Here is a 12,990-nt window from a genome sequence, read left to right as displayed (position 1 = left end):
TAAGGAGGCATTGCATTGCTTCTTCACAGCCTGTCAGTAGCCTCTGAAGCTCAAACCAAATATGGATTGGGCTTCAGAAACAAGGGAGATTATGACCCCTTGCACATTGGGTGCTTTTCAGGTGTTTTAAAGCTAAAAGTAGCGCCTAAAAAGTGCCTCTCAAGCCACCCTGAGTGCTTTCACACTGGGGTGATGTGCTTACAGGATGGGAAAAGTCCTGCAAGCAGCATCTTTGGGGCTGGAGCCGTGTATACACTTGCTCCTCCACTGCCCCTGCCCATTGAAATGAATGGGCAGCGCTGCCAAAGCGCCTGCAACACCCCTTTCACACTGGAGCACTATTAACCCTTTCTTCAGCAGCTAGCAGGGGTTAAAAGCACCCGGCTAGCGGTGAATAGCACTGTTATAACAGCGGTAAGGCGCCGCTAAAACTAGTTGCGATTTACCGCTAACGCCCGCACTGCCCCAGTGTGAAAGGGGTCTTAGACACATGTCTAAATCTACTCTTACAATTTTTTTTTTTTTATAACTTTTTATTTTGAACTTTTTTTTGGGGGGGGGGGGGGGGGATTTGAAGAGACATCAGTGGTCTCTTTTTGAAACCTGAGCTGCAGTGTATATCAATGAATAAGGAGTCTGTATAGACTCCTACTGATTCAAGAAAAAAAAGCATTGTTTCATTCACAAACTGACAGGTAGTAAACACAGTTTACTATCTGTCAGTGATAAAACAATGCAGGAGTGATCTGTAATTATCACTGGGCTGCATTCTTTTAGGAAAGGAAGGGGGCTGGTAAAACACATGTTTACCAGCTCCCCCACCCCCCCCCCCCCAACACCCCATCCCCTGTAACACCCCCCTCCCCCTCCACGCTGACCGCGATTTGTCAGATCAGCCAGCAGGAGGGAAGAAAGGGAGAGCCGGTGTCCTATCACTTAGTGTCCCCCATCACACAGCGTCCGCACTCAACAGCGCATGTGCAGCGCATGCGCAATACGCATCACAACCCATCACCTACCACTCTCCGGAAATTGCCGAAACTAAACAGCTGATCATTCACGCATGCGCACTTCCCATTAACTCGCCTCACAACCACCCGCACGTTCACGAGGCTCGTTCACTTTATAAAAGGGGCATGGTTTTGGTTGGTTAACCACGCCCTACAACCACCCGCACGTTCACGAGGCTCGTACAATTAACAAAAGGGGCGTGATTTTGGGCGCTTATGCACTCGCTCCACTATGTAATGCACAGTGTGTAGGGCGGTGAAGAGGGCGGATACGAAATGCTTATTAACACTGTGTGGGACGTGAGAAACAAACGTGACGCATGCGCACTGCGCAACGGACACATTCTGATAGCCTGTGTGGGACGTGAGAAACAAACGTGACGCATGCGCACTGCGCAACGGACACATTCTGATAGCCTGTGTGGGACTTGAGAAACAAACGTGACGCATGCGCACTGCGCAACGGACACATTCTGATAGCCTGTGTGGGACAGTGAGAAACAAACATGACGCATGCGCACTGCGCAACGGACACATTCTGATAGCCTGTGTGGGACAGTGAGGAACAAACGTGATACATGCGCACTTCGCAACGGACACATTCTGATAGCCTGTGTGGGACAGTGAGAAACAAACATGACGCATGCGCACTTCGCAACGGACACATTCTGATAGCCTGTGTGGGACAGTGAGAAATAAACATGACTCATGCGCACTGCGCAACGGACACATTCTCATAGCCTGTGTGGGACAGTGAGGAACAAACGTGATACATGCGCACTTCGCAACGGACACTTTCTGATAGCCATACAGTGTGGGTGGTGTTAAGGGAACATGACGCATGCGCACTTACATACGGACACTTTCTGATAGCCATACAGTGTGGGTGGTCATAAGGGCACATGACGCATGCGCACATACATACGGACACTTTATGATAGCCATACAGTGTGGTCGGTCATAAGGGCACATGACGCATGCGCACTTACATACGGACACTTTCTGATAGCCATACAGTGTGGGTGGTGTTAAGGGCACATGACGCATGCGCACTTACATACGGACACTTTCTGATAGCCATACAGTGTGGGTGGTGTTAAGGGCACATGACGCATGCGCACTTACATACGGACACTTTCTGATAGCCATACAGTGTGGGTGGTGATAAGGGCACATGACGCATGCGCACTTACATACGGACACTTTCTGATAGCCATACAGTGTGGGTGGTGATAAGGGCACATGACGCATGCGCACTTACATACGGACACTTTCTGATAGCCATACAGTGTGGGTGGTGATAAGGGCACATGACGCATGCGCACTTACATACGGACACTTTCTGATAGCCATACAGTGTGGGTGGTGTTAAGGGCACATGATGCATGCGCACTTACATACGGACACTTTCTGATAGCCATACAGTGTGGTCGGTCATAAGGGCACATGACGCATGCGCACTTACATACGGACACTTTCTGATAGCCATACAGTGTGGGTGGTGATAAGGGCACATGACGCATGCGCACTTACATACGGACACTTTATGATAGCCATACAGTGTGGGTGGTGATAAGGGCACATGACGCATGCACACTTACATACGGACACTTTCTGATAGCCATACAGTGTGGTCGGTCATGACTCATGAGGATGGGACCTCCTATTTTTGTACTTTCTGTGGTTTGGTGAGAATGCTGAAAACAAACGAATGCGGCGCATGCGTAATTCGCACCGGACACTTTTCCATATCCATATTTTTTGACCCAAAAAATAATAATTGAAGGGCCAGTGTGTGGGGCGGGTTATAAGGGGGATGCTTCTATGTTCTTATAACAACCTGTCACTACACAACAATGCCTCCTGCTATTGAGTAATAATCCTATAGTTTATTTTTTAACACGTTTCACATTTGTTCTAAATTAATATTAATTTTGGTAATATATTCCCCTATGTGTGCCTATATAACAATGCGTCCTGCTATTTAATCCTAATGTCTCTTTTTAATATTTTTTCCCAATATTTATTTATTTATATATTAGCCTACCAGAGCCCATACAACAATGCGTCCTGCTTTTTATTACTAATCTTTATTTATTTATGTTTCTATTTATTAGTAATTCCCAAAATGTATTTATTTCTATATTAACCTATGTGTGGCTAAATAACAATGCATCCTGGGATTTATTCCTAATATTTAATTTTGTATATATTACCCTATATGTGCCTATATCAAAATGCGGCCTGCTATTTATTCATTCTATTATCTATATACACACACACACTACTGAAAACACATATCATTAACTGCGAACATACGTCATCTCATTACTAGGGGTGCAACGGATCAAAAAACTCATGGATGGGATTGTTCCTCGGATCTGATTCACGTATCGGATAATTTTTCTGATCACCGGATAATAATTGAATTTTAGAAAAATCTGTGCAAATTCCACCAAAATATAGTCCCCACTGTAATATCCACATCATCTTCCACACTGTAATATTGGCTGAAAATGGATTGGTATGGCTGTGTATTGCCTAGTATGGCTGGGTATTACCCAGTATGGCAGGGTATTGCCACGGTATGAAGGGATGTCTGTGAGACAGCAATTTTCACAGAGCAGCGCTGCGGGCACTACAGATGCATCCCACAGCACTGCTGCCATCTGATTTCTACCCTCCACTGTACAGATCTGTACAGAGAGGGGAGAGAGGAACCAACGTCATCATGACGCAATTTTTTTCTAACAGGTGTTTGCTCCGTCATTTGATGGAGCAATCACTTTCTAAATGCCGACTGGTGCACTAACATGCCCGCCGCTCCAGAACTAAGCCGAAGCTGCAGCCTTTCCTAAGGCCGAGACCGCATAGCGCTCCAAAGAATCACGGTGCATGTGCAGATCCAAACGTGGTGACCCGTTTGGATCAGGGATCAGTTCCGATCCGTTGCACCGTACTCATTACTCAGGTTCGCACATGTAGGCGTGGCCTCAAACTTTTGAAACAGGCCTCCAGGCTTATTCACCACCAGTGCATCACTCAATCCATAACCTACCATGCCATGCCCCTAAACATGCCCTAAAAAAACGCATGCAACATCCCTGAAATGTCTTATGCACAAGCACAAGAAATTTACAATCATATTGTGACGGGAGGGCACATGGAACCCAGAAGTCCTTGTCTAAGTTACCCTGTGCCATCCTGGTACTGATTACCTCTGGAGATGTACTGTCTGGTCACCTAGGCTGACTTAAGTGCTGGGGTAATTAACATGTTAATTATGGAATTGTATTTCAAGTTGTTGCTATAGGGGAGGGGGGGGGGGAGTATCCATGAGCTCCCCTACCTCATTATCTAACCCCCTTGTGTTCAAAGTGTATAAAAGCCTGAATTATGTCCAATAAAGGATTCAAGATGCTTTGACCTTACAATGCTCCACACACACTATCATCTCTCAATCTCTGGGTAACAGATCGAGAGTCCCACTTCTTGTCAAGTAGTAAGTAACATTCTGCATCAATTCATCTCATTGATAAATGACTGTGCCTGACGCAGAGTGCATTGTTCCCCTCCCCCACTCCTAATCAGTCTACCTTATGCTCCATCATAATCTGCAAGCCCCTCAATGTCTGTGAGACAGTGACTGATAAACCGTAACCGTAACACACACACACTGCCTGCCACTCACCTACTTTGTCATTTCATCTGTCACACTGAGAGACAAATCTTTAGCAATAAAATATGTACATTGTTTGACTTCTATGTAGAGCTATACCAAAATCAAACCACCCATGGTGCATTAATAATCAGTTCCAAATAATTTTTTTTAATGATAATTTTTGAGGATAAGCAAATATGGGATTCATGTAGTCTAAAGAAAGTTATCTCCTACACAACCCACTACCTTATGTTATAATAAATGTTCACATTCCCAAACTCCCCCCCCGAATAACCATACACAATCCGTGACATAACTGTAACTTTTATTAGATAAACTCGTTAAAGGCAATAAGAGCTTTGTTCTAAAAACACACATAATTGTAAAAATTACCAGGAAAGGGCGAAATAAACCCCCCCGTATTGCAAATGGGAGGAAAAAATTCCCTTTCGACCCCTGTATCTTCTAGGCGATCAGACTTTGTTTTTATTGTCCCTGGAAAGCGGCAACATTATTATTGATCAGGCTTAAACTATGTCTTTGGCAGTCTCTCAAAATAAAGTCCCAGATGATATTCTTTTATATTAATCATAAGGAAACACTCAGGTGAAAGTCCACTCCAATTCATCCACAATCAGGAAATCAGATGCATCTTCCTCAGGCTGTCTTCTCGTCTTCCTCCTCCCATCCAGCATGGTCTTCTGCTTTGCGTGCTACACTTCTCGATGCTCAGTACCTGAAAAGAGTAAGAGAAAAAGCAGATTATATGTTCCTTACAACTAGAGCTGCAACTAACGATTAATTTGTCTGTCGACTAATCTATCGATACATTTTTCAACGACTATCCGATTATTTCATTTATTTACTTTTTTAATAAATCTAGTGGTTTTTTGTTGATTAGCTAATTAATCCTTTGGATAACCTTGAGAGTATTGTATTGGGCTGGCAGAGTATTGTATTGGGCTGGCAGAGTATTGGCTGGGTATGGAGGGATAGCTGCTTCCATCTGACCTCTCCCCTCCACTGCACAGATCAGTACAGAGAGGGGAGAGGGAAACCGTCGTCATGTCACGACACCAGTTTGTTTTCAAGTGATTGCTCTGTCGGAGTGATCACATTGTAAACGCCTGGGTGTGGAAAGATTGTCGCCGCTTCGGAGCTAGGCCGAAGCCACGGCCTCTCCTAAGGCCGAGACCGTGGAGCTCTCCGCGGATCGCTGCATGTGCCGATCCGAGCGGGGTGACCCGTCCGGATCACAGATCGGTGACGATCTGTTGCACCCCTAGGGACAGCGGCACGGAGGGGGACGGCAACACGGAGGACAGCGGTAGATACTAAGCACTGTGACGCATCGACGCCCTGCACGCACGTCGACGTATTTTTGTAGTCGACGTAATCAATTACGTCGATTCATCGTGGCAGTTCTACAACTGTACCATAAACATAGCACACATTTCTACAAGCATGAAATTAGACCCATCTTTTTCATGCGCTCTTCTGGTCTGCCTCCTCCCATCCAGCATGGTCTTCTCCTCTACCTGCTCCACCTCTCGATGCTCAGTACCTGGAAAGAGTAAGAGAAAAAGCAGATGATCTGTTCCTTTCAACTGTGCCAAAAACGTCTCACATTTCTCTATCTGGCCAATGGTTAATGTAAAATTGTCGTAGTGTGCCTACTGTTGCATTGAACAATTTCACCAAAAAGGCAATGACTACAAAAGCAACTAATAAACAGGAAAGTCTATACAAACACAGGCCTGCTCAATAGCAGCCCTATGTAGAGACATGCAAGTGTTCTCAGCATTGTACATGTTTGATAAGGGCACCATATTTACAAAGCAAAAATATTAAAAAGTGACTGAATCTACCATTACCAACCACTTTCTTTCACTTATGCTGGTGTAGTATTCCCATCTATTCCCTCTCTAGGGAGCCCCTCACTAACCAAAATACATCAGTTTTCTAGAGATCATAGGTAGAGGGTTTCCCTTGGATCTCACTAAACTCAGCCATTTGAGTTGATCAGTTCGTCAGCTTGACGCTTGCAGAAAGTAACAGTGGCATCTACTGATGATTACAGGCTTGGGCGCTTTGCTATTACACTTAGTCATGACAGTGCTAGACCACTCATTTAAATCTGTAGCTCAGCATAAAGTGGTTTTCAATACACCTAAGCCACTGCTGGTTTAACTGTGAAGACCCAACTTGCCTGGCTTGCAGTATATTCCAAACACGTCTATCCTACTACTAGCTACTCCTTCTGTAAAGCTCTAATTCGGCCTTTTCCCTCTTTTCAGATTCTAGAGAGCATGCAGGAAGTGCAAGCCAAACAGACCAACTGCACCTCTCACTTCCTGAACCCAAAAATGGAGACTACATTTTGAAGAAAATATCTGGGACTCCATATCAAACTCTGTTCAAAGGAGAATCATATCCATCCAGCCATCTCCTTAACAACATACAACTTCGAACTATTTACGGGCATGATAGGAAGGGTGCAACACCTTCTAGTCCGGATGGACAGCAGAAAAACTTGCAGCTTTATTCTTCCTAAACAGTGTACGTAGCATCTTCCCCCAGCACAAGCAACAAATCACCACAGAAAACCTAGTTTATTCAGGTGCTATTTTGACTCGTATCACTGCTTTACTAACCATCCAAAAACTGCCCATAATACCCAACTCCTGGATTTCCAAAAATTGACAAAATCACATTAAATTGGACAGAACAGTTACTCAACTTATGTTTTCATTTTTCGGGATTCCATGGTTCCTTGCTTAGTTATCCATTTTCCAACACCTGCTCAGTTGTGATGATCTAAAATAAATGTGTAACTTTTGTAAACATGTTTCACAACATGTTCAAATGTCAGGCAATCATTAGAAATTTTGGACAACGTGCTAGAATATTTGGGGATTATTTTACATATTAATTTAGACTAACACATTTTTCATGCATTTAGTGATATTACTGACCTTTATAATCAAGTAGGGTGCATGCTATTTGTAGTCTTGCATCCAATATGGCTTCGGGTGATGTCTTCACATTGAATATTGTTCGACTTTGTAAGTACTCTTTTGCAAACTGTAAAACACATAAACTTTTTAAATGCAATATTTTGGAACCCTTATAGTTTAGTCAAACTATATATAAAATATCTATTAAATATAATTTTTTTTTGTTTAAAAATAACCATTTCCTGCAGTCTTTGGAGCAGTCACATTACTCATGCCCGCTTTATATCTCCGTATGGAGTCTTATTCTGGAGGAGCCGTCCTGCCCGGCTGACGGCAGAGGCAGGACGTGAGGTATCACGTGTCCCCTAGTCTCCACAAAATCAGTCTTGGAGGTGTAAAGCAGCCAGAAGTCACATGGCCTCAACACAGCTCACATTTGCTATTTCAAGCGCTAGCTTAAATCCACTTACATAATGTGCTAGGCCAGCCTGTAATAGAGCAGCCCTGATTTCTGTCTTCAGAGCTAGGATGGCATAAAGAAAGTGGCAGAATCAGTGAGCTTTTTTTAATTTTCGCAGTCAGCTGGTAACAGCACGCGCACTCTAATTTGCTTTATACGATCCAGATGCATTATATTTTTTGGGGTTAACACTTAAAAATGTAATTGTTGACTTAACAAATGTGAAAAAAAGCAATTACCATCAAAACAAGAACTCCACAACTACTGCTGTCCTGTTGTTTGCTGTGATTTAGAACAAATATTTTCCATTGGACAAGCTGGTCTTTGCGAGTGGCCATCCGCAGGAATAAACTATATAACCAAAAAAATAATATTTATTTTGGTAAATTGCACAATTTGTGTGTGTTTATGTAAATAACTTTTGCACGAGACACACTTACCCCCAGTTATGGTGCAATGTAGCTGCATATGCAATTTCTGCTCCCATTGGGTCTATGACAAACATGGCCTGCTGTGGCATGCTGAAAATCTAAAATAAAGTTCGAAGTTTTTGGTCAACAAAATTCACAATTTCACATCCATAGAGCAGGTGCACTCTGCAAGGTCATTGTGTAAAAGTTGAATATCTATATACACATAAGTTTGACCAAGACTTTTTTGATTTAGAATTGTGTCCATTGTCATGAAGATTTAAGACAAGTTTAGTATTAATTGAGATGTATACATTTTATGACGTTTGCTAAGTTAATCTGATTTTCCTTTCAAGATAAGTTAACACCTATATTAATGACATAATTAATAGAGTCCAATAACAAGAGTAAGGAAAGGTAAACTTAGAATAAATACCACTAAAATCCAGTGTTGTCCAACGTTTATGGGACACACCCAAATGTCCTCTGGATAAATATTCTGCGCAAAAGTGTAGAAATGCAGTTAGTAATCAATGTGATACATTACTTACATATAGCTGTAACCACGATAAGTAACCCACCTTTCCAAATCTGTGTATTTGACCATCAAACAATGTACTGGCGACAACTGCACAAATCTGACGAACAGATTCCTGTGTAATATGAAATTAAAATTGATCACGCTGAATAATAACGAAAACAGAATTGCACATATTTCACAGAAGTCACACTTGCCTGCTGGCTTTTTATTAGGACATGTAGGTATGCGTCAATTACCTATATTTTTAAACAAAAGAAAATACCGATAAGAACACATTTGACTTTAAGATATTTTGTAGAGTAGTGAAGTAGTCTCTTACCTCATCTACCAACCACTTTGATGATCGCAGCGTTTTAAATGAGGAGACAAAAAGTGGGTAAGGCCCGACAACAACAACCTGTGATTGCTCATCTTCTCTCTGCCATACCATTTGAACTGGGGAAGCAACGTTAAAAAATGAGCTTGATTATCAAAACATTTAAGGACTGTCCAAAAAGAAATGCCACTTTTTTTCTGAAATGCCGTAATGGCCAAATGATAGCTGAGGCAATACCAACAGGGCAACGCCAATATTGACCAATCAGATCAAAGTAGGAAAACAATGCATTAAAACTATGCCAAACAGTGGCAATGTTAACCAAACTCTACAGGCCAAACCAACAGGGCATGGCCAAACATATGACCAACGGGGTCAAACTAGTAAGAGTGCATGAAAGCAATGCCAAACAGTGGCAACTTTACACCCAAACTAAAAAGGCCATACCAACAGGGCATGGCCAAACATATGACCAACGGGGTCAAACTGAATAAAACTACCTCTCTCTTCTACGGTGTGCACGATATTCCGTGAAGTATCTATTGAGGGCTTAAAATTCAACATTGACGTTCAATGACATGTATAAATCAATAAAAGAAATTTATACTGCATGGAGGTTCATCACAGTGACAAAATGTTGTTCAAACTGAAACCTAAAATTATATATTTGTATATATCTAATGCAGATAATGAGTTTACTTGTACCTCAATAGTGACCATCATGTTCTGTTCCGGTACTTTTGCAGCATCACTTTGGGCAGAAGGTCTCTGTTGAGCTGTATTCGAACTGCTGTGTCCTGTAAGCGTTGTCAACGATTTTTCATCACCTTCCTTAACCTCATTTTTTGCGCTCACAAAAGGCTTTAGGTGGTCAACATTATATTTTCTCTTTCGAGAAACTCCAATATCATTTAACAATGTGACCAGCTTCCCAGATATTGTCTCAATTATGTAAGGGCCAGTAAAGTCTGCTTCTAGCCTTCCACCTTTCCTGCCTTTTTTCCTCATGTTGTACAACAAAACCTTTTGACCAACAGTATAAAAAACGTTTTTATACTTTTGTTGGATTTTTTTATCATGGGCTTCCTTTTGTCTGTTCTGAGACTTGGAGATATTTTCCTTTGTGGCTGCTTTCACTATCTCCATTGCAGCTTTCTTCTCCTCCATGAATGAAACATAACTAGTCTCATGTGGGAGAATGATGTCTGAAAGCTAAAAATAAAATATAAGAAACAAAAAGAAAGGAATAAAATTGTGTATTTGAAGTCATTGACCAAAGAAATAAAAATAAATAAACAGCTATATTGAGTTTGTAAGTCTACAAAGAGAACAGCCTAAAAATTCATACATAAGCCCTGCAGCCTTAAATCACATCCACTCCTCATAAAGTGATAAGTTTGCATATGTGAGCACAGAATTGCAGCACAGTTGTACATTAACTAACCGGCATTTCTACAGGAACTTCGGCGGGGAAAACTGCCTCCCTTCCATACATCAATTGAAAAGGTGAAAATTTAGTGGTGGTTTGCATTTTTGAGCGCAACGATAGTCTTTATCTACACCGTGAAAATATAATTATACACGTATCACAAATTTTAATCATTTAGATATTACTCACTAGTTGCTGGAGTCTGATATATCGGGACTGCAATGCAACTGACCGAAACCAAATGCAAAGCCTGTACGAAAAAAATATAACAAAAAAGGGAAGATGCATAGATAAAAAAGGTTTATCATCAACGTTGCAAAGAGCAGGACAGTAACCAAATGATACTCACTAGTCGGGGAGTCTGGGAGATCGGGACTGCAAAGCAACTGACCGAAATCAAATGCAAAGCCTGTTAATTTAAAAATAATAATAAAAAAAAAAAAAGGGGGGAAGATTGATTTGATAAAAAGGTTTATTTTAAATGCTACATGGACCATCAACGTTGCAAAGTACATGAGAGTAATCTAATGATACTCACTAGTCTGGGAGTCTGTTAGATCGGGACTGCAATGCAACTGACCAAAATCAAATGCAAAGCCTGTGAATTTAAAAATAATAAAAAAAAAAAAAAGGGTAAGATGCATAGATAAAAAGGTTTATTAAAGATGCTATATGTACCATCAACGTTGCAATGAGCAGGACAGTAATCAAATGATACTCACTAGTCAGGGAGTCTGGTAGATCGGGACTGCAATGCAACTGACCTAAACCATATGCAAAGCCTGTGAATAAAAAGTTAATACAAGAATAAGAGTATACATAGATAAAAAAGATATTATATGCTAGATGGACCATCAACATTTGAAACAGCAGTACTGTATTTAATATTACTCACAAGTCAGGGAGTCGGATAGAGTGGGTCTGCAATGCTAGTGACCGAAACCAAAAGCAAAGCCTGTGAAGGGAAGTGAAAAAATAAATCTAGATTAATGCCACACCACAGTGATTACAACAGAACCGTTAACCTTTTTATATTTTATATTTGAATGGGTATCATAGTATCTTTATAATATTTGCTTTATTTGTATACAATCCAAATTAATAATAATAGTAATAGTAATGAGAACACATATCAGTGTGTATATATATATATATATATATATATATATATATATATATATATATATATATATATATAGATAGAGAGAGAGAGAGAGAGAGAGAGAGAGAGAGAGAGAGAGAGAGAGAGAGAGAGAGAGAGAGCGAGCACTGGCTCCTGGCGAGCAGGCGCTATTGTTTTGACAGTCAAATACTGTCCCCCATAGCAGTACACATTACAAGCAGTTTCAGATAATCGGCAAAGATGAACAGTGCCTACACCGTGAGTCCAGGGGTTCAAGCACCACCATCCAAGTGGACATAGAGTTAGAATATAAAAGAACCGAGTGAAGCGAGGCCATGCCCAAAGCATGGCGAGGAAAGCGAGACCGCGAGGGGCCCTCAAACTATGTGCAGCCCTATTTCCACTTGGATAGTGGAGTTTGCACCTGGACTCACGGCGCAGGCGCCGTTCATCTTTGGAGATTTTCCGAATCTCCTTGTGATCCGTACTGCGCAAGCGCTGCGCCTGCGCTGTACGTGGTGGACAGTATTTGATAGGCGGACATTTTTTGACAGGACGCTGGCAATAGTAGAAAAGCAGTCTAGCTGGATGCATTAAATGCCACTTACCTCTTGGAACAAGCCCAGTGGGAGTGTTCTCCTGCTGTGCATTCTGGGGGAGGGGGGGATTTAAGGTACCGACACCATGGGAATGGGAGCTCTTTTCCTATCCGCGTGGTTCTGGTGGTCCTCCTGACACAGCCTTATGGCCCTCCTGGACTGGGGTGCGGAGCCATGCATCCTGTGTCTCGGGGCTCGCTGGCCCAAGGGAAAGCAACTGCAGGGGTAGGTCCGAATGACTTTCTTAGCCTACTGATCCAAGGAAGGTCTGGCGCCGTCTCATCTGAAGGAAAAGCCCCAGCAACTGAAGAACCCGAGGGGAGGACCCTTTCAGGAGAAGGCCATGCGCAAGGTTGGCTTCTCTGAAGGCTTAGTTGCAGGATGCAACCTGGATCATCACTCATATGGTATAGCCATATCGGCTGAGAGAAACTGGTACCGTATGATGGTTCTTTAAAGTTCATCCAATCCCTCAGTGACGCTA

General features: G+C 42.1%; 1 protein-coding gene across 4 annotated transcripts; it reads right to left on the bottom strand.

The window, feature by feature from the left end:
• Window positions 1-4,988: 4,988 nt before the first annotated feature.
• LOC143943321 (sentrin-specific protease 3-like) lies at window positions 4,989-11,836 on the bottom strand. Of its 4 annotated transcripts, XR_013264910.1 has the most exons (15): window positions 11,680-11,836; window positions 11,507-11,566; window positions 11,323-11,382; window positions 11,134-11,193; window positions 10,974-11,034; window positions 10,061-10,567; window positions 9,359-9,474; window positions 9,234-9,275; window positions 9,080-9,151; window positions 8,935-8,997; window positions 8,529-8,617; window positions 8,328-8,439; window positions 7,647-7,755; window positions 7,412-7,488; window positions 4,989-6,235 (listed from the first exon to the last, which is right to left on the bottom strand). XR_013264910.1 is itself a non-coding variant. In XM_077465014.1 (14 exons), exons 7-14 carry the CDS (start codon window positions 9,467-9,469, stop codon window positions 7,475-7,477), a joined length of 612 nt encoding a protein of 203 aa, XP_077321140.1. In that variant the 5' UTR covers window positions 9,470-9,474; window positions 10,061-10,567; window positions 10,974-11,034; window positions 11,134-11,193; window positions 11,323-11,382; window positions 11,507-11,566; window positions 11,680-11,835; the 3' UTR covers window positions 4,989-7,474. The 4 variants fall into 4 exon arrangements, 2 of the variants coding, with proteins under 2 accessions (XP_077321140.1, XP_077321141.1); XM_077465014.1 differs by having other exon boundaries at window positions 4,989-7,488; window positions 11,680-11,835; XR_013264911.1 differs by lacking the exons at window positions 10,974-11,034; window positions 11,134-11,193; window positions 11,323-11,382; window positions 11,507-11,566; window positions 11,680-11,836 and adding an exon at window positions 10,800-10,895 and having other exon boundaries at window positions 4,989-7,488.
• Between the last annotated feature and the right edge of the window lie 1,154 nt (window positions 11,837-12,990).

The sequence above is a fragment of the Lithobates pipiens genome, unplaced genomic scaffold, assembly GCF_037356315.1.
Source record: "Lithobates pipiens isolate NorthernLeopardFrog02 unplaced genomic scaffold, aLitPip1_a1.2 Scaffold_30, whole genome shotgun sequence".
Lineage (NCBI taxonomy): Eukaryota > Metazoa > Chordata > Amphibia > Anura > Ranidae > Lithobates > Lithobates pipiens.
Note: the sequence above shows the minus strand (reverse complement) of the source record. Positions and strands in the feature narration are given on the sequence as shown.